Source organism: Erpetoichthys calabaricus, chromosome 2, assembly GCF_900747795.2.
Source record: "Erpetoichthys calabaricus chromosome 2, fErpCal1.3, whole genome shotgun sequence".
NCBI classification, from domain to species: domain Eukaryota; kingdom Metazoa; phylum Chordata; class Cladistia; order Polypteriformes; family Polypteridae; genus Erpetoichthys; species Erpetoichthys calabaricus.
This window is the reverse complement of record NC_041395.2, coordinates 297,249,369-297,271,726: the sequence shown is the minus strand read 5'-3', so window position 1 is coordinate 297,271,726 and position 22,358 is coordinate 297,249,369. Positions and strand designations below refer to the sequence as shown.

The 22,358-nt window shown below is 37.5% G+C and overlaps 1 protein-coding gene across 4 annotated transcripts in view; it reads right to left on the bottom strand.

Annotated features, from left to right (window-relative positions):
* Positions 1 to 22,358, bottom strand: part of zdhhc6 (zinc finger DHHC-type palmitoyltransferase 6) — a 129,369-nt gene that overhangs the window by 8,608 nt on the left and 98,403 nt on the right. For all 4 annotated transcript variants that reach the window (XM_051922183.1, XM_051922181.1, XM_051922184.1 and 1 more), the window contains exons 3-8: positions 21,789 to 21,880; positions 18,854 to 19,013; positions 12,739 to 12,900; positions 7,318 to 7,371; positions 6,587 to 6,754; positions 3,148 to 3,189 (exon numbers count right to left, since the gene is read on the bottom strand). In XM_051922183.1, the coding sequence (XP_051778143.1) occupies positions 3,148 to 3,189; positions 6,587 to 6,754; positions 7,318 to 7,371; positions 12,739 to 12,900; positions 18,854 to 19,013; positions 21,789 to 21,880 (678 nt within the window). The remainder of the gene's footprint in view (positions 1 to 3,147; positions 3,190 to 6,586; positions 6,755 to 7,317; positions 7,372 to 12,738; positions 12,901 to 18,853; positions 19,014 to 21,788; positions 21,881 to 22,358) is intronic.

The window sequence follows — 22,358 nt, the reverse complement described above, 5'->3', positions numbered from 1 at the left end:
GGAACAATGAATTCTGAATTATATCAGAGAATTCTAAAGGAAAATGTCAGGACATCTGTACATGAACTGAATCTCAAGAGAAGGTGGGTCATGCAGCAAGACAACGACCCTAAGCACACAAGTCATTCTACCAAAGAATGGTTAAAGAAGAATAAAGTTAATGTTTTGGAATGGCCAAGTCAAAGTCCTGACCTTAATCCAATCGAAATGTTGTGGAAGGACCTGAAGCGAGCAGTTATTGTGAGGAAACCCACCAACATCCCAGAGATGAAGCTGTTCTGTACGGAGGAATGGGCTAAAATTCCTCCAAGCCGGTGTACAGGAATGATCAACAGTTACCGGAAACGTTTAGTTGCAGTTATTGCTGCAAAGGGGGGTCACACCAGATACTGAAAGCAAAGGTTCACATACTTTTGCCACTTACAAATATGTAATATTCGATCATTTTCCTTAATAAGTAAATTACCAAGTATAATATTTTTGTCTCATTTGTTTAACTGGTTTCTCTTTATCTACTTTTATCCAATTATCCAATTTAAATCCAATTAAGCCTGCCTTCCATATGCTGAAGAGAAAATTTAAGGGGACAAGCCCCTGAAAGAAGCAGAACCTGAAGATGGATGCATTAGAGGCCTGGCAGAGCATCACCAGAGAAAATACTCAGCATCTGGTGAGGTCTGTTAATTATAGACTTCAAGCAGTCATTGCATGCAAGGGATATGTAACAAAGTACTAAATATCCATCCATTTTCCAACCCGCTGAATCCGAACACAGGGTCATGGGGGTCTGCTGGAGCCAATCCCAGCCAACACAGGGCACAAAGCAGGAACCAATCCCGGGCAGGGTGCCAACCCACCGCAGGACACACACAAACACACCCACACACCAAGCACAATTGGTGGGACAATTTAGAATCGCCAATCCACTTAACCTGCATGTCTTTGGACTGTGGGAGGAAACCAACACAGACACGGGGAGAACATGCAAACTCCACGCAGGGAGGACCCGGGAAGCGAACCCGTGTCTCCTAACTGCGAGGCAGCAGCGCTACCACTGCGCCACCGTGCTGCCCAAGTACTAAATATGACTGCTTTAATATAAAGAAACTTTTATTGCTATGTCCTAAATATTATGGTGCCATGAAATAAGGGGACCATGAATAAAAAGTGTTGTTATTTCTACATCTATGGAAATGTATGCTAATACACTTAAATTAAAGTCTGGAAATGTGCAATTTAATACACATTTGAATTGTTTGATTTGTAATTTTAAACTGTAGAGCAGATGGCTAAATCAAACATTATGGAGGGCACTGGTACATCGATTTTTCAAGCCAAATGTGTTATTGAGTATTGATCTGCATCCAGGTTACATACATATTGCAAAACAAATTATCAATGTTATTTTAGGAAGGAAGCAAAAAGCAAAGCATTTTTGCAAGATTCTACCATATGTGCATTTCCACCACGGCAAGCATTCATCCCTAGGGACACAGTTTTCTCCAAAGTATACCACAAAAAAATGTCTCCAAGCGCTGTTACTGACATTATTAAAGTTGATAACCATCATGTGATTTGCTGTTTCCGTTTTGTAAGCAACCAGACAATAACCACTGAAAAAATGTTCCAAACATAAGTTGTTTACCACAGAAAAAGGGGATGGATGAACTTACTTCATTTCACATGAAGGACTAAACGGTTTTTGTAACTGACAAGTACTATTGACTCATTTTTAGTAATCTCTTATTAATTCTGGCTTCTGTCTTAAAACTGTGCATACTTTCAAAGATAAATTTGTTTTGATTCACTGTTCTAAAAATGTAAGTAGTACTGATAAAGTACCTGACATCCACTGTCTCATTTTGGAAAGAGTTTTTTTTTGTTTACCATAGAAACAGCTCATACTAATTTACTGTCAAGATTAGTAGTAATAGATGAGCCCCAAGAAATTAGGGTGGGATGTTTCACTGCTGCAAGCAAATATATCAATGTTTCAGTTATATTTTAAAATATTTGATCTAATTAAAAAACTATTAAACACATACAGTGCAGTCAAATTTGCTGCAACAATTTCACAAAAAAAACCTTAATATGAGGGAATTTCAGTTCAATAATTCACTATATATGTATATTAGATTGAGTTCAGTATACATAACATTTACAAAATTTTAGTAACATGTACACAAAAAGGTGCCAATTACACATTCATTCTCTCCAGGCAAATGTGTGGATATAAACATTTCATCAACAGAATACTTTTGAGCTGACTTTTCTTAATTGACTGTCAGTATTCAGTTTACAGCACACCTCTACTAGGGCCATAAAGACAATACAGAAGTCCCAGTAAAATGTCTGATAAAACTGCTTGCAAACTGCACAGATATATAAAGTAGAACCCATGCTTCAGTGCAAAGGACCTGCACAAATGTTTAGTTAACACTGGAGTAGAGGAACACTGGTCCAAAATACAGCACTGCTAACACAATAATCACCTGTACCTGTATGTCACAACTGTCAGAAGGACCTCATTATAAAACTCAGTGTCTGAAGTATGCAAAAAATGCTTAGATAAGACAGGGACACTTTTTGACTGATGAAACTTAATTTCTTGGCATCATTAAAAAAAAAAGGAAAATAACTGGTGAAGTATATCAAGAAAAGAATATTGTACTAGCTTTTAAGGATAATTTAGATCTGTTATGCACTAGGTTATACAGAACACATTTCACTGGCTTTCACATCAGTATATTCAGTATAAAACATATGGCAAGTAGTATAATCACATCTAGAACTTCATTCAGCGCAAATGTTTAAGTTGCTCCATGTATGCAAGAGGTGGAAAAAGGAATCTGAATAATAATATATTTTCAAATATAAGTGCGATTCTGCATGCTTTGTAAATATGCCCATGAAGACAAACCATGGAAGTATGATAAAATGAGACGATATTTAAAGCGTGAAAATGCAAAGGAGTACAAAAAAAAGAAGAATGTCAGCAAACTGTATATAATATATGAATGATCTCAAAATAAAAGATACATAAGCTGTTCATGTGCAGATTATACTAACCCCCAAGCCTATAAGCTTTGACAGTTTCAATACCTCTACTGCCCTCTGCTGTTCATACATACTTAAAAATGAACTTACACTTCGGACTCTCTTGTCTGCTTTCTGCTTCAGCTGTTCTATCTGTAAGATAAAAACAGAATATTAAGGAAACACTGCAAATGATTAAAACATTTACAGATGAGGGAATGAAACTGGACAACAAAAATAAATTGCACAAAAAGCTTCATTAAATGAATTATAATATAAGAGCAATATAAAATAAAGACGCAAAATAGATTCACTTGCAATTTCTGCCTAAATGTCATGCTGAAGGTATCAATTTATCTGGTAATAAATACAAATGTACAAAAATAAAATACAAGAAATTTAACTTACAAATAAACACAGATATATAGAATTTTTAAACAAATCTGCTTAAAATAGTTATAGAAAAAACTGTTATTACATTAGATTAACTTTATTAATCTCATGAAGGAAATTCAAATGCATACAGCAGCACAAACATAAATGACAGACAGACAGACAGATAGATTTAACATTACAGTACATCAGGAAGCACTGAATTGCTTGATAGCAGTGGGCAGAAAAGACCCCCAGATTAGTAATACAACTATAAAACATGGGTTCCAGGTTTAGGTTTTAGTCAGTATTAAACTTAGTATGTTCATATACTTCTGCTAAACCTGGAAAGGGAGGATAATGAGAAATTCTGCATTTTTGTTTCAAATATTTTTTTATCTCAAAACATATAGCCAGAATCAGTGATATAAGGTTTCTCTGGCCTCAAAATATTTTTTTCAGTTATATTTACATGTAGAATCTGTAAATGTCAAGATATATATAAAATCAAGTATGTCCAGAGAATTTGCAAGGGGCAGTAGCTAATTTCATGTTAACAAGACACACATGGCGCTGGAGAAGTCATAATGAAATTTTAAAATTCACTGTGGGTTTGCTGTTTTGACTCTATACAGCATGAATTTCAGTGCAAGATTGCATGTATTTCACCTGTTATTTAAAACCCCATATTGTTTAACATAATAAAGATAAAATCATACTACTCTGTCAAGGCAAAATTTATTATTAATACTTACCCCATTGTGGAATTAGTTCAGAAATAAAAATACATGAATGTTGCATGCTTCAAGAGCCTGACAATGACACCAGTCAGGTGAGATCTGTAACTGTTTTAACTTGCTTCACACAATGAAATGAATGAGTTACAAAATGATCAAAAAATGTATCACCTTTTAAGGTGACGCTAAACCAAGGCCTGATAAGAGGATAAATGTGAAGCCTTTGTTCTTTTGAATGTAATAGACCAGGGGTCTCCAACACGTCGCTCACAACCCCTTTCCAAGTAGCTCGCCAAAGGGTTAATGTATTGTACATAAATTTGAAAACCTGATTAGTCAAATTAGGGGTGGGCAATCGTTCCAAAAAAATCATATCATGATCCACAATCTGAATTACAATCTATCTTTTTAATGTGGCATACACTTAAGAGAATATTCAGACTCAAACTCATCAAGACCTAAGTAAAACTTTATTTTAAATATCAAACAAAGTTGAATTCAATTGTTCTCTCGTTTGGTAGCTAAGCGGAGTTAAGGTACATGCCTTGAAGCTGGCGAGTGAGTAAGGAAGGCCCCTCTCCTCGGCCCGCTGAGTGTTTCTCAGATTTGCGCAAAAATAAAAATAAATTGGTACCGCGAACTATGATACATAGCGAAATGAGAGAAGTCGCAAAATCAACTGGAATGTTCAAGCAAATTATACAAAAATAACAATCTAAATCCGTTACGTAGTTCTCTCATGAAAAGCGCACAGACATACAGACATTGGATTTTATGTATTATAGATTAGTAAACCTTCAAAATAATGTGCAGTTAAAGTCTCAACAGCATTATCAGCATTTCTGGAGCTTAGTAGAGCCAGATAACTAAGAATCTTCACCAAGCAGCTCTGAAAATGTCTGCTTTGTTTGGGTCTCCATACCTCTGTGATTCTGACATGAATGTCATGAAATCAAAGTTCAGAACAAGATTGACAGATGAACATTTAAATGACTCCATAAGAGTGAACCTAAGTGGCAACCCTCCACCATACACCTCTCTTGTTGACTCCATGCAGTGCCAGTCATCTGACTAACTAAAAAGCACATCACACATTCAACTAGACATGTGAATAAAGTGACACAGTGACATGGAACAAAATGACAAATGATGAAGTAATATCTGTGTATTTGGAATTGCATTGTTTTGTTTTGACAGCAATTATGTTTTAATTCAATAGTGTGAGATACACTAGAAAATGCATACAGACATACAAAATGCACTTGCAGGTGAACTAAATATTTTTTGTGATGTTTTAATGCAAAATGCGAGTTGTGGACACCAACATTTGTAAATGTTCAGGCAAAACAAGCGTATTCAGTTTATTTGGGTTGAAATAAGCTATGAGAATAAACGTTAGAAAACATGGGTTGCTCTCTGCCATTTTGTAAAAGTAGCTCTCAGGGGAAAAAAGGTTGGAGACCCCTGTACTAGACAATCTAAACATTCACACTGGCCAGACATTCATGTCACTCAGCTCATAATGCTCTGAAGCATGAGGCACAATATTCTGATTACATAATGATTACAGATTTTGATTTGAATACATTTGCAGATCTTTCTGAAAACATATTTTCACTTTGTCATTATGTGCTATTGAGTGTAGATTGATGGGCATAAATGGCAAATTTATCCATTTAAAATTAAATCTACAACACAATAAAATGTGCAGAAAATGAATGGGTCTAAATACTTTCTGAAACCACATTTAAATGCTAGCACAATTTTCCTAAACAGTGCCCAATTCACAGCCAAGTCCATATACCATTAGTTGTACCACCTTCAGCATGGTCTCGAATCTCATATCAGCAGTCAAGTATTTTGAGATTGTTAATGTGGAATGCTGAGGTTTCTTTTCTATAGACATAATGGCCAGCAAGTCCAACTGCATACAGCTAGTACTTTTAAATTGCCCACAAAAGCAGTGCCTCCATGTCTAGCAGCAAAGATAATTTTCCATATCCAATAATTATCTGTACTGTCAAAGTCTTATCTTTCTAAATTTGTCCCATAGACACCCACTAAACTTTGCCCTCTCTACAGCTTCTACATGGTGGGCCATTACAGTGGCATAATGAAATTACAAACTTATCTGTAAAAGTTTTTCCTTAATTATTCACCATTTCATAATTACTAATCTGTACCATTATTTGAGTGGTCCACCAATATCATCAATACCCAAACAAAATCAAAAATAATATATACAGTATATAAAGTTTGCAAAGTTTTCTAGCAATGCATTATGGCCAAATAAATCCATAGATTCCTGAAAAACTCTTAAGACAGTCTCATTGAAATACCGTCTCTAATAAGTATATAAATAAAGGTTGCACATATTTTAAACATAAAAGGTAAGTTCACATTTTGACCCTCACCTACTGATCTAAAGATGATATACTGACCGTTAGGGTATGCTGATGACATTTATCACGTACAGGCCAATGAATTCCATCGCCCTCAGGAGTTCCAGACCAGCTGAATACCTGCTTAAAATTCTCCCATTTACTATTCAGGTCATATGGGAAAATAAATTCTTCACCAGTTTGGTAATATTGTATTCTGTCTTTGGCCTGTAAATAAAGTTTTATTAAGAAAAAAAACTATTTAAAACAAATTTTAAAACAACTATAGAAAATTTGTCAATAATATTTCCTACTGCACAAATACAGGGGTGGGCAAAAGTAGGTTTACAGTTGTAAGTATGCAAAACACAGAGTTTATTCTTATATTATTATTTATTTTTTACTATTGTATTATTTGTCTTATTTGTCATCTTCTTCGTCTTAGTATTATTATCAAGTAGACTATAAGAATGTGTAAATAATGAAGGCCAGCAACTTATGCACTTACAAGATTGTTATCTAAGTGCACTGTGCTATTGTACATTCTTTTCAGTTAATAAATTTAGCAAAGCTATTGCAATAATCATAACCTGCATGTCTTTTTCCATACAAACAACTATAAGCCTACTTTTGGCCACTCCTGTATTTTGGCATCACTAGCAAACTTCACAATTTCACAGTACGCAACTATTTTTCTTTTAGGAGTGAGTCTGGTTTCTTAAATATCATGATTGAATAACTGATGCTTGTGAAGAAATCTGAACATGGCAAACCATACTAATTGTATTTACCTTTTCCTCTATCCATGCTTCTATTGAAGTTTTATTCCTTAAAATCACTTTCATCTGCAAAAAAACCACAGTTATGAAAAAATAGGACTTAAAAATTAATCAATTTCTCCAACTGCTTTAACAGCACAAATTCACTTAATCAACCCTAATACTTTTTGACTGCCTCTTATTTGTTTTTCAGGAAACCTAACAATAAGTATGATTTTTATACCTTCACGCTAAGCATAAAAGTAGTTAAAATCACCAATTTAATGAAGGGGTTTAAAATAGCTAATTACATGTAATCCTTTTATCCATTTGTGATGGATGGGTGTTTGAGACAACCTATTTTTTAACAGAAGAGTTCTAATTACATTACTTTTCAATTAGTGGAGTCAATCTTCCTTTTACCACTACCAGTAGGACTCCCTATAGCACATAGCACAATATGCCTCTAAAACCAAAATCTTCTGTCGCCTAAAGAGACACTAAAGTCAAAACAGATGACGTGATATGGTTTCTGAAGGCTGCCATAGTTCATGGACATATGGAAAGAGGCTGTGATCTGCCTAGGCACTATATCCGAGAAAGCAGCGCAAGCATCCAGCAATGGTCAGGCACCCAGAGGGATGGAATAACAGACTGCCTGTCCATGCCAGATTAACACATTTACAAAACAAAGGCACTATCAGTGTGCAATTAGTGCAGTGATGAGGAGGTGCGAGTAAAATTAAGGTGTTCCAGCATTACAAATATTTTTGCAGAATTCAGGAATTCTTGTGTTAGCAGGGTTACTCAGAGGTGGACTCATCACTGACCATACCAGTTTAAGTGGAAATAGTTATTCGTGTAGCAGGGATTATGTGGGGGAAAATAGTCATTTGAAGAAGGTGGTGGTGGTGGTGGAGGTGGAAGGAGGGATAAACTTATTTAAAAAATGGTTCAGGGTGTTAATCTTGTCCACATTCCCTTCTATCAACTTTACCCTGAATTCTCTACGTTTAAGTAATTATGTCTAGTCCATTCCAAACATACTTCATGTTATTCTGAGGAGTTTGTTTTCTGTTTTAGCTCTGTAAGCTTCTGTTCGTTCGCTCAGCTTTTTCTTCAGCACTTACTACATGGCCTATAGAGCCTTTGTCTCCAGATTTGAAAGCTATCTTTTTCTTATTCAGGAGACTTCTTACCACCTTAGTAATAAAATTGCTAAGTTGCCCTCATATGCATATTTGCCCAATGATACATTCTACAAAAAGAGGTCATTAGAAATACAAACTGAAAGAAAACACTTTATGTTAGGTGTTAACAATGCTGCAAGGAGGCATGGTGCTCAGGAGGCAAGGAGCTCCTTACAAGCAGTTCAGTCAAAGCACTTTGCATTACACAATAACTTAAATCACTTTTTGTCAGATAACAAAGCACTACCAAGTTTTTCTTTATTACTTTCAATGTTATAAAATTTGCAGAATATATAGTATGTAATGAATTGTTTAAACTGTAACTATGTTGGTAAATTATTTGTATTTGCGATATTTGTTATCTACCCCATTTTCTGAATATGGGTTCCAGTGTGAAAATACATGCCCAATATTTATTCTAAGCTCATTTTTTACTTCAGAACGTTTAACAATTATAAACACTTTCAATGTTGCAGAATTTAAGAGATCATCATTTCATGAAGCCTACCCTAATGGGATTCTGCTGGAGTGACTTGTTTATCCTGTGCCTTTGAATGAGGGAGGGAATTGAGTGAATTGCTGGTGGACTGTAACAACAGATGGTATTGGCTGGCTTTCGGACGGTTCCAGACAACCAATGGTACCAACACAGGACTACAGACCTACTGGAATTTTAGGATACTAGTGTTGAACAGAGGCAATCAGTTTTTATTAATTTACAATTCAGAGTCTCCAACAGTATGTCAATAGTGGCCCAGAAGATTTCAGAACAATGAACTTATCACTAATAGTAAAAACACTGATTTTTATATTGCTGTTTATTGGTAATTGAGAACTTTATCCTGCACCTGTTCCTAGTACAACTAGGAAGAGTTTGTGCATATTTGCCTTGGCCAAATCTGTAATGTCCATGGCATATGTTTTAACCCCTAAACCTATTTTTAGTAACTTAATGTGCTTATACATACACTTCTTAATACATACTAGCTCTGCTAATACAGTGCACTCCATAATATTTGGGAGAAAGACATTTTTTTCTTGATTTACCCCACCACAGTAAAATTGCAAATTATAGACATCAATTTAAGGGCAGTTGCATACATTTCAGTTGCACCATGTAGATATTACAACACTTTCATACACAGTCCACCCAATTTCAGGGCATGTTAGGGACAATTGGCATCACAAGTGTTTGTGATTACTCAGGTAGGTATATTAAAGCAGCCATCATCAGCTCCTGCTTGTTTCAGAGGCTTGTCCCCATGCACTTTCTCTTCAGCATATGTAAGGCATGCTCAGTTGGATTTAACCTGAATGAATGGCTTGACTATTTAAAAATTTAAAATTTTTTAGCTTTAAAAAAACTCCTATGTTGCCTTAGCATTATGTTTGGGATCATTATCTTTTTGTAGGATGAAGCACCCTTCAATGAGTAAGGAAGTAATTACTGGAACTTGAGCAGATAAGAGGTTTCTATATACCTCAGAATTCATTGTGCCACTGCCGTCAACGGTTACATCATCGAAAAAGAGAACTGTGCCAATACCTTGGGCTGGCATACATGCTCTAGCAGTAAAATCCTCACCACCATGTTTAACAGATCAGGTGGTATGCTTTGGATTTTGGGCGGATCCTTTTTCGATTCCACACTTTGCTCTTGCCATCACTCTGATACAGGATCTTTGTCTTGTCTGTTCACTGGACCCTTTTTCCAGAATTCTGCAGGCTTTTTTAAGTACTTTTTAACAAATGTGAAATGTAGCCTCTGTACTTCTGTTCATGAAGTCTTCTACAAATAGTAATCTCGGACACATATATGCATCTCACTCCTGAACAGTGCTTCTGATCTGTTGGACACGGTTTGGGGCTTTTTCCTTACCATAGGAAGTACTCTTCTATCATCAGTAGTGGAGTTCTTCCTTAGCCTACAAATCCATTTTGCGATTATTGATCTCACCATTGTGTTCTTTCTTCTTAATGATATTCCAGACAGTTGATTTAGGTAATCATAAGGTTTTACTGATTATATGTAAGGGTTTTATTCTTGGTTTTCAGCCTTATAATGATGGCTTCTTCGACTTTCATTGGCACAGCTCTTCTCCTCATGTTGAACAATGGCAACTACAGACTTCAAAGGATAGAAGCAAGCCGAGGTATCTTATGCCTACACTAATGAAACAATGAAAAACACCTGCATAATCACAAACAGCTGTGACGGCAATTGCCTCAGGCATTACGGTGCTCTGACATGGGGGGCCGTGTATAAAAAGTGTTATAATTTTTACATGGTGTGACCAAAATGTGTGCAAATACCCTTAAATTAAAATCCACCAATCACATCTGAATTGTTTGCTTTGTAACTTTAAACTGTGGAGAAGAGGGGTAAATCAAGGAACAATGTATCTTTATCCCTAATATTATGGACGGCACTGTATCTATAACCAATGTTTTCTGTGACTGCTATTAAGCATCTGGCTATCAATCTCTTGGGACAGTCAACATACATAGGGGATCATAAGAGAAGTAATTGATCAAAGGGTATCTTTCTATGCCGAGGACATAGTACATCTCGCCGAGGAAATAGTACATCTCATAGCAGATCCAGATTATTTAATGCCACTTGTAATTAATCTATGGGATGAATTTAACAATGTTTTCAAAATTAATTTGAATACAGCAATTTTTTTACCCAAGTGAATTTTTCCACTCCTCATAATAAGTTAATATGATTTTGTTTGATTGCTTGAGAATAGATTGGATGACCAGAAAATAAAGTGACAGGAAAATGTAAAAATCTATCTAAAGGTAATTTCTGTAAAACAATATTAAAAGACATCTTCCAGCTATATTTATCCAAAAGAACTAATATTGTTAAAATGTATTTCCTTCCATTGCTTATTTTAATTTCTATATACTGTCCACTTTTTCATTTTTTTTGTAATCTCATTCATCTAGAATGCAAAAAGACCAGTATAAAGATAGTATAAAGATGACTTTGCAAAGATCTAAGGCATAGAGTGGCACTGATTTGCCTTACTTCTAGTTTTTCTACTGAGTTATGAACATTTGTACTTTGAGACTATCAAAGAAAAAAAAAAAGATTTTTTTAAAACAATGTTTGACAATTTACGATTTATAATTTATTTAAACACTTTAATACAGAAATCACTGTCAACTTAAAAAAGCACATACACAAAATGAGAAGGTTGTTCTGATTTTACAAACTGAAACTGAAAATACAACTGCATCCTTCTAGAAACTCATTTTGCAAATTGAAAATACAACTGTATCCTTCTAGAAATTCTAAAGCCTCTGATAGCCCTCGACAATCCATGACAGACAACCTGCTTGTTCTTCTCCCGATAGAAACCTAGCCACCATTGCAGCATAAGAAGGAGTGATGAAGAGCTTGTTGTTTTCATCCTCTGGTCCCGTGCATGGCATGCTCTGCTCCGAACATAATTACGCTATCTAACAAGATATATAGCGCATCTGGAAGCAATGCAAACAATACTCGGGAGCTGTTGCCTGGGGACAGGGTTTAACTTTGTCTCGTGTTTTCTCATACCAGTTCCATTCTGCTGTTTGTGTTTTAACACTAGAATCCCTGAAGCCTACAAAAATATTCGTAATCCTGGGCCACCTTAAATTTCCTCGCACCTCCTCATCAGTGTCTTTGTTTTGCAAATGTGTCAATCAGCACAAACAGCAGGCAGCCTGCTCACTCATCCTCCACTGAGGCAGCAGAAGTCACTTTATCTGGGAGTTAGGTGTCTGAATTGTATAGGGTAGATAATAGATTGTAATTTGGAATACATACATTTCATGTGTGTTCCGTGTCTACAACGATCTGTGTAATGTAGGATGACAGGAAAGACACGTCGCTTGGCTGATGCAGAGGTAAGGAATATTGTCTCATAATCAAGAGGTTGCGGGTTCGATGCAGGGTCTTCCTAACATTTACCGCAGCAGGAAAAAAACAATTACAGGGAACACAGGTGGTGTCATGTTGGCGCTCAAAATGTTTTGGATTTTGGAATTTTGGATGAGGGATACTCATCATTTATTTGGAATATTGTAGTAATTGAATTTTTGCCTGAACTGTGCTATACTTATTGTAATATAACCAATAAGCTCAAAAAATATTATTTTTAAATATGTAGTACTTTCTTTAAAAAAAAACAAAAAAACAACAACATCTACAGGACTTCCAGAGCCACTCATTGACAACCTACTGTATCTTTTGTTTACCAATAAAATGTACCTGAATGAAAAACAGCATTCCAACTGCTATAGTAGTGCCCAATGCCAAACCTAAGGCAAATAGTGTTGCAGCAAAAGCAGAAAGTCCAAAAGGAATAATTGGTCGTTGATCTTTCTTCAAAGCACTCATATCAATCTTCACAGAACTCCACCCAAAAGATACCTGTAAGGTAACACACATAATTACAGACAATACTGGAACTGGCATGACCAGCTGTAAAGACAAACCAAATGCATTTGATAGATTCTTTTTCTTTAAATAACACAGGGTGCCCACTGACACCTGATTGTCATCCCATTGATTGAAAACACCTGACTCTAATTTCACCTTCAAACTAACTGCTAATCCTAGAGGTTCACATACTTTTGCCACTCACAAATCTACTGTATACATGTATATATAATTCACTAATCCGCCGACAAGTAGCCACCCATGGAAAGCACGCCGGAAGGGGCGTGGATTCACTAAACCGCCGACAAGTAAGACGCCAATGGTGCACGCAGGAAGAGCCATGCCCACCAACTCTTAGACCATTGGATACGACGAAAACTCGCAGAGCCACGCCCACCAACTCGGACGCGACGCCTCGGAAAACATGCCATCATTTCTGTTTGTCTGTGCCACAGTCCACTTGCAGCTCTGAGCCACGTTGACTTTTCATTAGTCAACCTCAGTGGAACCTTGGTTCACACAGAGGCAGCGCCAGACAGAGACAGAGGCACACACACAGGCAGCGCGAGAGAGAGAGCCGCGCACACACACAGGCAGCACCAGAGAGAGACAGAGGCACACACAGGCAGCCCGAGAAAGAGAGCCGCGCACACACACAGGCAGCGCCACAGAGAGACAGAGGCACACACACAGGCGGCGTGAGAGAGAGAGAGCCACGCAATCCTTTAAAACTGAGGTTAAAACACAATGAAGGAAGCAGTCTTTAAAAACCAATAAGCCCTGTGCCTCTTTTTCTTTAGCGTCTCACCTGCTTCACCAATGCAGGCCCTGCAACAGTCGAGACGCTCTCTCACCAGCTGACCTTCTCTGTGCCTGACTCCACTACTGTCAGTCGCCTAATTAAAAATGGCCTTTTGACGGGGAGCTATGGACCCGCTATACCACAGGAACACATTGCCTTCGAGCCTGCTCTTGCTCACTCTAACGTACCGGCTTTCTCTCTCTCCTCACTCGCTCGCACACTGCACAGGGGAGAAATGCCCGCAGCACGACTCCACCCGGAAACCATTTCAGCCACACTTCCATGCCCCTCGCTACACTGTGAGTGCGATGATTATTTATTTAAAAATGGCCTTTTGAAGGGGAGCTGTGGACCCGCTATACCACAGGATCACCTGTGACATTGCCTTCACATTGTTTTCCTTTTATTTATGATCCTGTCGAGCAGATCAGACACCCAGGCAAACAACACTGAATAATCAATAGCTGCAACCACTTTGCCCGCCCCAACTCTTCACCTGAGTCGGTTTCGTCTGTGTTCAGCAGTGTTTCCCAAACTCGGTGCTGGTGAACCCCTGTGGATGCAGGGTTTTGTTCCAACCAGATTCCTAATCATTAATGCCGGTGAAACTCATCCGGGATAAGTCGGTTTTTCAAACGCAGCCATATAGCAGATTAGTCTAGCAGACTAGCTGGATGTAATAATCCGAAATGAATGCGCGCCCTCGTGCTGAGTGAAAAGCCAATGTATATTGAGTCTAAAAAACATGATCAGCAAGTCTTTGATAGGCTGCAACAAAATGAAGACAGAATGGGCGAATTTTTTTCACACAAGCTGGGTGGGTGGGTGTTAGTTAGTTAATTAGTTACTCGGAGGATTTCAAGATTTAATATGCACAAGCGTTAACACTGTAAAAGCAGCCCAAACCAGAAAAGACGGCTGGCAAAAAGTGGCCGACAAATTAAACGCGTGTGCATTGTACTTACTGAAAGCAGCGTTACGGATTTTGCAAATGTTCATTTTTTTCCCTCTGCTTGAAAACATTAAAAAAGCGGCGTGATTATGCGGCGTATACTACACCGCGGGTTGGTATGCAGCGTGTAAAACAGTTTGTTTGTCGCAGATAATTTGCTTTTTACTTTAACACGAAGACAATTTCCTGTTAGATTTGCCTTTGCGATGACAATTAATAAGGCACAGGGCCAAACTTTCAAAAACATGGCTAGCGGGTCATACGCTCGCACTGATTACATCCCTGCCCTTTGTACACCCAGTCGGTACTACCATGGTCGGGTGACTTGGTGGATTATATATAGAAAAGCAGCCAAAACCACAAACAACAATGAAAAGTCTACATGACTCACACGTGCATGTGGACTGTGCAAAGAGGAAAACGACTCAGGTGAAATACAGAAATATAGAAAATGATAAAGGGTTCACAAACTTTCAAGCACCACTGTATTTTCAAACTGAAACACATTTCAAAATAAAATCTTGTCAGAATTATATGGTGGAGTAAAGCTGCAAACAGAATTATGGCAAATATACTTTAAAGCTGAAATGTTCACCAACCAGGTGATCCTACAGTTCCATTGGGCAATAACTAGACAAACGCTCAAAAATGTGAATATTTAAAAGACCCTGACATGCATTTTGGCGCCTGTAGTGATTTTTTACCAATCTAACAAAAAAATAAAACTGGAAATGTTTTAATAAGTTAATATGTGTCTGCTAAAAATATTAGTGCAAAAATGTATTATTAATTGTAGGGAATAATCCAGGAACTAGGAACTTTTACTATACCTGTATATGTAAAGCTGCACATTATCTTATTGAATAATTATTACATATGATATGCCTTCCTTTATTTCATAAAGCATAACTTAAGGCTTGGAATTTGTAAAGGTACATGATGATTCCATTTTTATTCTTTTACTTTTATCCATTACTTTAATTATTTCATTCATTATCCCAGATAGCTTACTCTAACAAGTATACAGGAAAATCAGAAACTATGCCAGGAGCATTCTATGCACTGCAGGAACTATCGCTAACCAATAAGACATTGCACTTCTGAGTCTTAACCACTAACATGTAAACACCAATACTTTAATTTAAAGTCACCAGTCATTCCAAGTACATCTTGAAGATGTAAAAGGAAACTTGTTTAACCAGGGAATCTCGCATACTCTGAAGAATAAAGTGATTTTAGCAGGCATTAAAAAGATTTTGGCAAAGAAAATATAGTTGTATCAGTCTCTTACATAAAGCAAATTCACTAGCAGATCAGTGTCTATTGACATAGCAATAGCTAACCCAATAGCTTAAGCTATTAATTATTTATACAATGGAGAGAACATAGGTTACTGATCTCTCAAATGTGAGAGCAGTGACTGAACCTGCTTTGCTGATGTGTGGTCAATGTACTAGCAAATTTAGCCATATCTTTAAAAGTAAATCTTTCTCACTTCAACTAACTGCACTTACAACTTAAAAAAATGAAAAGATTATCAGAATGTGCAAGGTGCAAAAAAAGATAAAATAATTGTCAGCAATCACAAGAACTCAATGGATTCTGATGTGAGGTAGAACATTTAAATTCCCCATGTACTTTATTCATCTTATACTGTATTAAGGCACAAGTAACTTGAAAATCCTTTTGTAGTGTGAATCTTTGATTTGATTTTGGTGTGATTTTTCTCTACAACTAAAAAAAACATACATGGATGTCAAAAACAAAACCAACACCATCCATCCATCCATCCATCCTCTTCCGCTTATCCGAGGTCGGGTCGCGGGGGCAGCAGCTTGAGCAGAGATGCCCAGACTTCCCTCTCCCCAGCTACTTCTTCTAGCTCTTCCGGGAGAATCCCAAGGCGTTCCCAGGCCAGCCGAGAGACATAGTCCATCCAGCATGTCCTGGGTCTTCCCTGGGGCCTCCTCCCGGTTAGACGTGCCCGGAACACCTCACCAGGGAGACGTCCAGGAGGCATCCTGATCAGATGCCCGAGCCACCTCATCTGACTCCTCTTTACATTTACATTTACATCATTTAGCAGACGCTCTTATCCAGAGCGACTTACAACAGTGTTTGCTAGTTTGTTTCGCATACCCCTTGGAGTAAGAGCGCAGGGTCAGCCATTGTACAGTGCCCCCTGGAGCAATTACAGGTAAAGGGCCTTGCTCAAGGGCCCAGCAGAGTAGGATCTCTTTTGGCACTGACGGGGATTCGAACCGGCAACCTTCGGGATACCAGTGCAGATCCTTAGCCTCAGAGCCACCACTCCTCTTGATGCGGAGGAGCAGCGGCTCTACTCTGAGCCCCTCCCGGATGACTGAGCTTCTCACCCTATCTTTAAGGGAGAGCCCAGACACTCTGCGGAGGAAACTCATTTCAGCCGCTTGTATTCGTGATCTCGTTCTTTCGGTCACTACCCATAGCTCATGACCATAGGTGAGGGTAGGAACATAGATCGACTGGTAAATTGAGAGCTTCGCCTTGTGGCTCAGCTCCTTTTTCACCACGACAGACTGATGCAGAGCCCGCATTACTGCGGATGCCGCACCGATCCGCCTGTCGATCTCACGCTCCATTCTTCCCTCACTCGTGAACAAGACCCCGAGATACTTGAACTCCTCCACTTGGGGCAGGATCTCGCTCCCAACCCTGAGAGGGTACTCCACCCTTTTCCGGCTGAGGACCATGGTCTCGGATTTGGAGGTGCTAATTCCCATCCCAGCCGCTTCACACTCGGCTGCGAACCGATCCAGACAGAGCTGAAGATCACGGCCTGATGAAGCAAACAGGACAACATCATCTGCAAAAAGCAGTGACCCAATCCTGAGTCCACCAAACCGGACCCCCTCAACGCCCCTGGCTGCGCCTAGAAATTCTGTCCATAATAGTTATGAACAGAACCGGTGACAAAGGGCAGCCCTGGCGGAGTCCAACTCTCACTGGAAACGGGTTCGACTTACTGCCGGCAATGCGGACCAAGCTCTGGCACCGATCGTACAGGGACCGAACAGCCCTTATTAGGGGGTCCGGTACCTCATACTCTCGGAGTATCCCCCACAGGATTCCCCGAGGGACACGGTCGAATGCCTTTTCCAAGTCCACAAAACACATGTAGACTGGTTGGGCAAACTCCCATGCACCTTCCAGGACCCTGCTAAGGGTGTAGAGCTGTTCCAGTGTTCCGCGACCAGGACGAAAACCACACTGTTCCTCCTGAATCCGAGGCTCGACTATCTGACGAACCCTCCTCTCCAGGACCCCCGAATAGACTTTTCCAGGGAGGCTGAGGAGTGTGATCCCTCTGTAGTTGGTACACACCGTATGGTCCCCTTTCTTAAAGAGGGGGACCACCAACCCGGTCTGCCAATCCAGAGGCACTGTCCCTCTGTATTCTCTCTGTATTTACTCTGTAAAAAACCAACACTAAATATAAAAAAAGATTTGAAGCTAAAAATCCACTTTTAAAAATTCTAGATATTTATGTTTATTTAGTTTAATATTTTATGAGCCCATGAAAACAATAACATCCTAGAATGTAAACGAAAAGAGGAAAAGAAAAGAAAGACACAATCTGGAGTGTCCATCAATGAGTCCTGATCTGAATTACATTGAAAACCTATGGTAAAATCTTAAAACAGCAAATAGGACAACCGCACCTCATTAACACTTGATCTACAGTTGAAAAGAGGGGAATAATTTGATTCTAAAACAAAACAAGCTTGCTCAATGGATGCCTATAATCTTTGAGCTTTTTATCTTCTTACAAATAAATGATAAGCTTTACATTTTTTTTTTCTTTTTCTTAAAGTGGTCCAAATATAAAAAACAAAATTGATAAGGTGATCGATTTATTTCTCCTTTACATATGTTAAGATATGAGTGCCGATGAATGAACACATAGTAAATGAACACCAATACAATAGCACAAACAGAATAATCCCACATCTGCAATACAATTATCAAATAATGTTCTTGAAAAGATAAAACCATGCAAATTGCAACTTCATTAGTGACATGACAAAACAACATGGCTTTCTACAAAACAGTTTATGAATCTGAAAGCCTTCCACCAATTATGTATATAAAAAAGCAGAGAAATAATGCACCATTTTCACAACATGGAATTTGACATGGTAAACTCTTACCTTGTCATAGAGCTGTGAATACATAGTCATAATAAATACAATGGAAGCATGGATGCAACCAAGAGGAGCCAGTAAAAGGAAGTATGTAAAATAGGCATGATTCTGGTGTCCACAACAGTTATTAATCCATGGACAGTGATGATCCATTTTCATCACACACCTGGAAAGAAAAACATTAGGAATTAATCATGCACTAAGGAGTTTAATAGCTTTCTTAGTTCTAAAGTTGTGTTAATTACTATGGATATATCAGCCAGTTAAAAGCTGTAAATGGCTAAACAGATTGTTACTATTATTTTTTTATTTAAATCTTGGGGCTGCTTTTGTCAATTTATTTGTTTACATTTTTTACAAACTATATGCAACAAAAGATGTTTTCCAAATGTGGTGGATTGTGACAAACTAAGCATGAAAGTTACTCACATATTAATCAACATATACACACAATAACAGTGTGCAAGCTGTTCATCAAAGATAGGCTATGCCTATTTAGAAATGCTTTTTCATCATTTCATTCAATCTCTACCAAATAACATGGATTGTTGTAGGAAGGATATAAACAATGACATCTATTTGAAACTTGAGTTTTTACCTTTAAATAGTAGCTGTAATAAAAACGAAATACACAAATACACTTAGGTCCATAAGTATTTGGACAGTGAGACAATTTTCATTATTCTGGTTCTGCAAGCCACAACAATGGATTTGAAATTAAGCAATCATATCTAATTGAAGTGCAGAGCTTTAACTTAAGGGATTTACCAAAAATAATGTATGAGGTGTTTAGGAATGATAGCCATTTTTCTGTATAACTTCATGAAAGTAAAGGCAGGGTGTTTACCACAAGGTGCAAACCACTGGTAAACCTCAAACATAGGAAGGCCAGATTAGACTTAGCCAGAAAACATTTTTAAAGCTTCTCGAGTTCTGGAACAATTTTCTTTGAACAACGGAAACTAAGATCAATATATTCCAAAATGTTTGAATGAAAAGAGTATGGAGAAGAGAAGAAACAGCTCATGATCCGATGAATGTCACATCATCTGTGACACACGTTGGAGGAAGTTTTATGGCATGATCATGCATGGCTGCAAATGGAAGTGAGTTGCTAGTGTTTATTGAAGATATGACTGCTGGCAGAAGCAGCAGGATGTTGTATAACGCTATACTATCTGGTCAGATTCAGCCAAATGATACAAAACTGACAAGACAACACTTCATAGTTCAGGTATGACAATGGAAACATATTTCAAGCAAATAAAGTTCTTTTCAACTCAATGTACTGGAATATTCTTCAAATGCCAAGTCAATCAACTGACCTCAACCCAATTTCCAATGCAATGCATTTCAACTGAAGGCAGAAATTCTAATGAACAAGCAGCAACTGAAGGCAGCTACAATAAAGGCCTAGCAAAGTATCACTAGGGTGGAAACCCAGCACTTACAGATGACCACGGGTTCCAGACTTCAGACATTCAATGACTGCAAAGGATTTTCAACCATCATTGAAAATGATCATTACATTTATGATCATGTTAGTTTGGCCAAATACTTTTGAGCCCTGGAAATTGGAGGAGGGGGATTGGGGGGTTTGGGGGTGATGCAGAATGTCTGTCATTCCCAAACGGCTCACACGATATTTTTGGTAAACCCTTAAATTAAAGCTGAAAGTCTACATTTCAGTCACATAATGATTGCTTTATTTCAAATCAATTATGGTGGTGTACAGAGCAAAATTATGAAAACTGTGTCAAATACTGTACATATGGACCTAATTGTATACAAATAAGTGCATAAATAATTGTTGGCTCCTTACAATTATAACTTCCATTTCAAAGACTGGTAGCAAGAAAGTAGCAGTTTATGACTCATATACTGTTGGATTAAAAAAAGTCTGGATAAAAAAGTAATGTTAGGTCTATTCACATAAAACATGAAATAACCTATTGATGCTTTCATGTCTGTCTGCATAAAACAACTTGGTTCTCAGTGGACATATTTCATTGAAATTTGGTACACTTATTATTCAAGGAATTTTGTCAGTAAAGTTTAATTTTCATCGAGGTATCTTAAATAGAGACTGCTACATAATTTAGGAAATTTAAAAGAACTTCTATTTAAAATGCACTGGCAAATGTTTCAAAATATTCTTTCTTAAAAAAGAAAAATCATTCTGTGTGGCCTCAATTACTGATTAATTTACTCTTTTGAAGATGGGTTATTTAAACTTTACTTTTTCCTCTTTCGACAGCTGCTGCTGATGGCAAAACAAGTCCCAATAGAAGTTACTGAAATACCCAGCAGAATCATGCATGTGGCTAGGAACGCACCGTTACCTCTGTTGCCTACACATTCGTGGGTTGACTTCAAAACAGATTTCACTCTCAATTCCATACTTCCCTGAAAAACTGAATGTTTTAAGAAATATGAACCAGAATCAGCTATAGACCCTCTATATCTAACATCTCGTGATAATGTAACAAACAATGCAATTTTTACTTCAACTGAGTTGAAATATTGGATCTAATTATATAACACTGTAAACTGCAATAAAAAACATTTTATGCTACCTAGTAATATGTTTAATTACATTTGATTATCAATAGGTTTTAAATATGAATCATTATTAATGAAATACTAACCAAAAATGAGACGCATCTTTCTTTAATAAATAACAAAAATGAAAAAATTCTGCAATTTTCAAAACAGTTAAACTAAGTTTCCAAATGCACCCTATTGTTACATCATGGATATATTTTCTAACTTGCTGCTTCTCATTACTATTGACAGAGAAACTTAGGACTAACTATGGGATAAATGAGTAATCCTTGTAAGTATTTCTTGAAAGTATAACCCAAAACAACATTTTTATTTTAAAGTTCAGTTTGTTTCGCACAGGCTATAATGTCCTACAGACAAAAAGCATATAAATTACCTGTTGCACTTCCGACAGTGATGTGATCTTGGAGCTTTATATCCTTGGCACACTCTGCAAAACTGCAAATACATAGTATCTTGAATGTCATCCTAAAAGATATATACAAAATGTTATAAATAATTAAATGGACAACACATCTGTAGAGACTCTAGAATCACAAAATTTGTATGGTTTCATGAAAGGCAGTGAACTTGAGAATGTAAAAGTAGGGTGCCCTGGTGAGACTGGAAACCCCTTTGGCCTATTCCAAACAAACTTTGTATCTTGAACTACTAGGGACTTCTGTTCCTCAGGGGTTTATTTTCTCGTCCTCCATTTGCAACTGGCAATAGATATTGGACATTGTAGGAAAACCAGGGAATTTTCTTTAGCAGTATTTCAGTTACTCTGCATAATTAATAATTAAATTAATAATGAAATATTATTACATGTTGAGTATTCCAAATCTGAAATGCTTGGAAACAGAAGTATTTTGGATATTTATAATGAGATATCTGAGGGACACACTTGATCAAGTAAGGAAATACAGCCAAACCAGGTAAATGACTACTCGTGCAAATAACAATT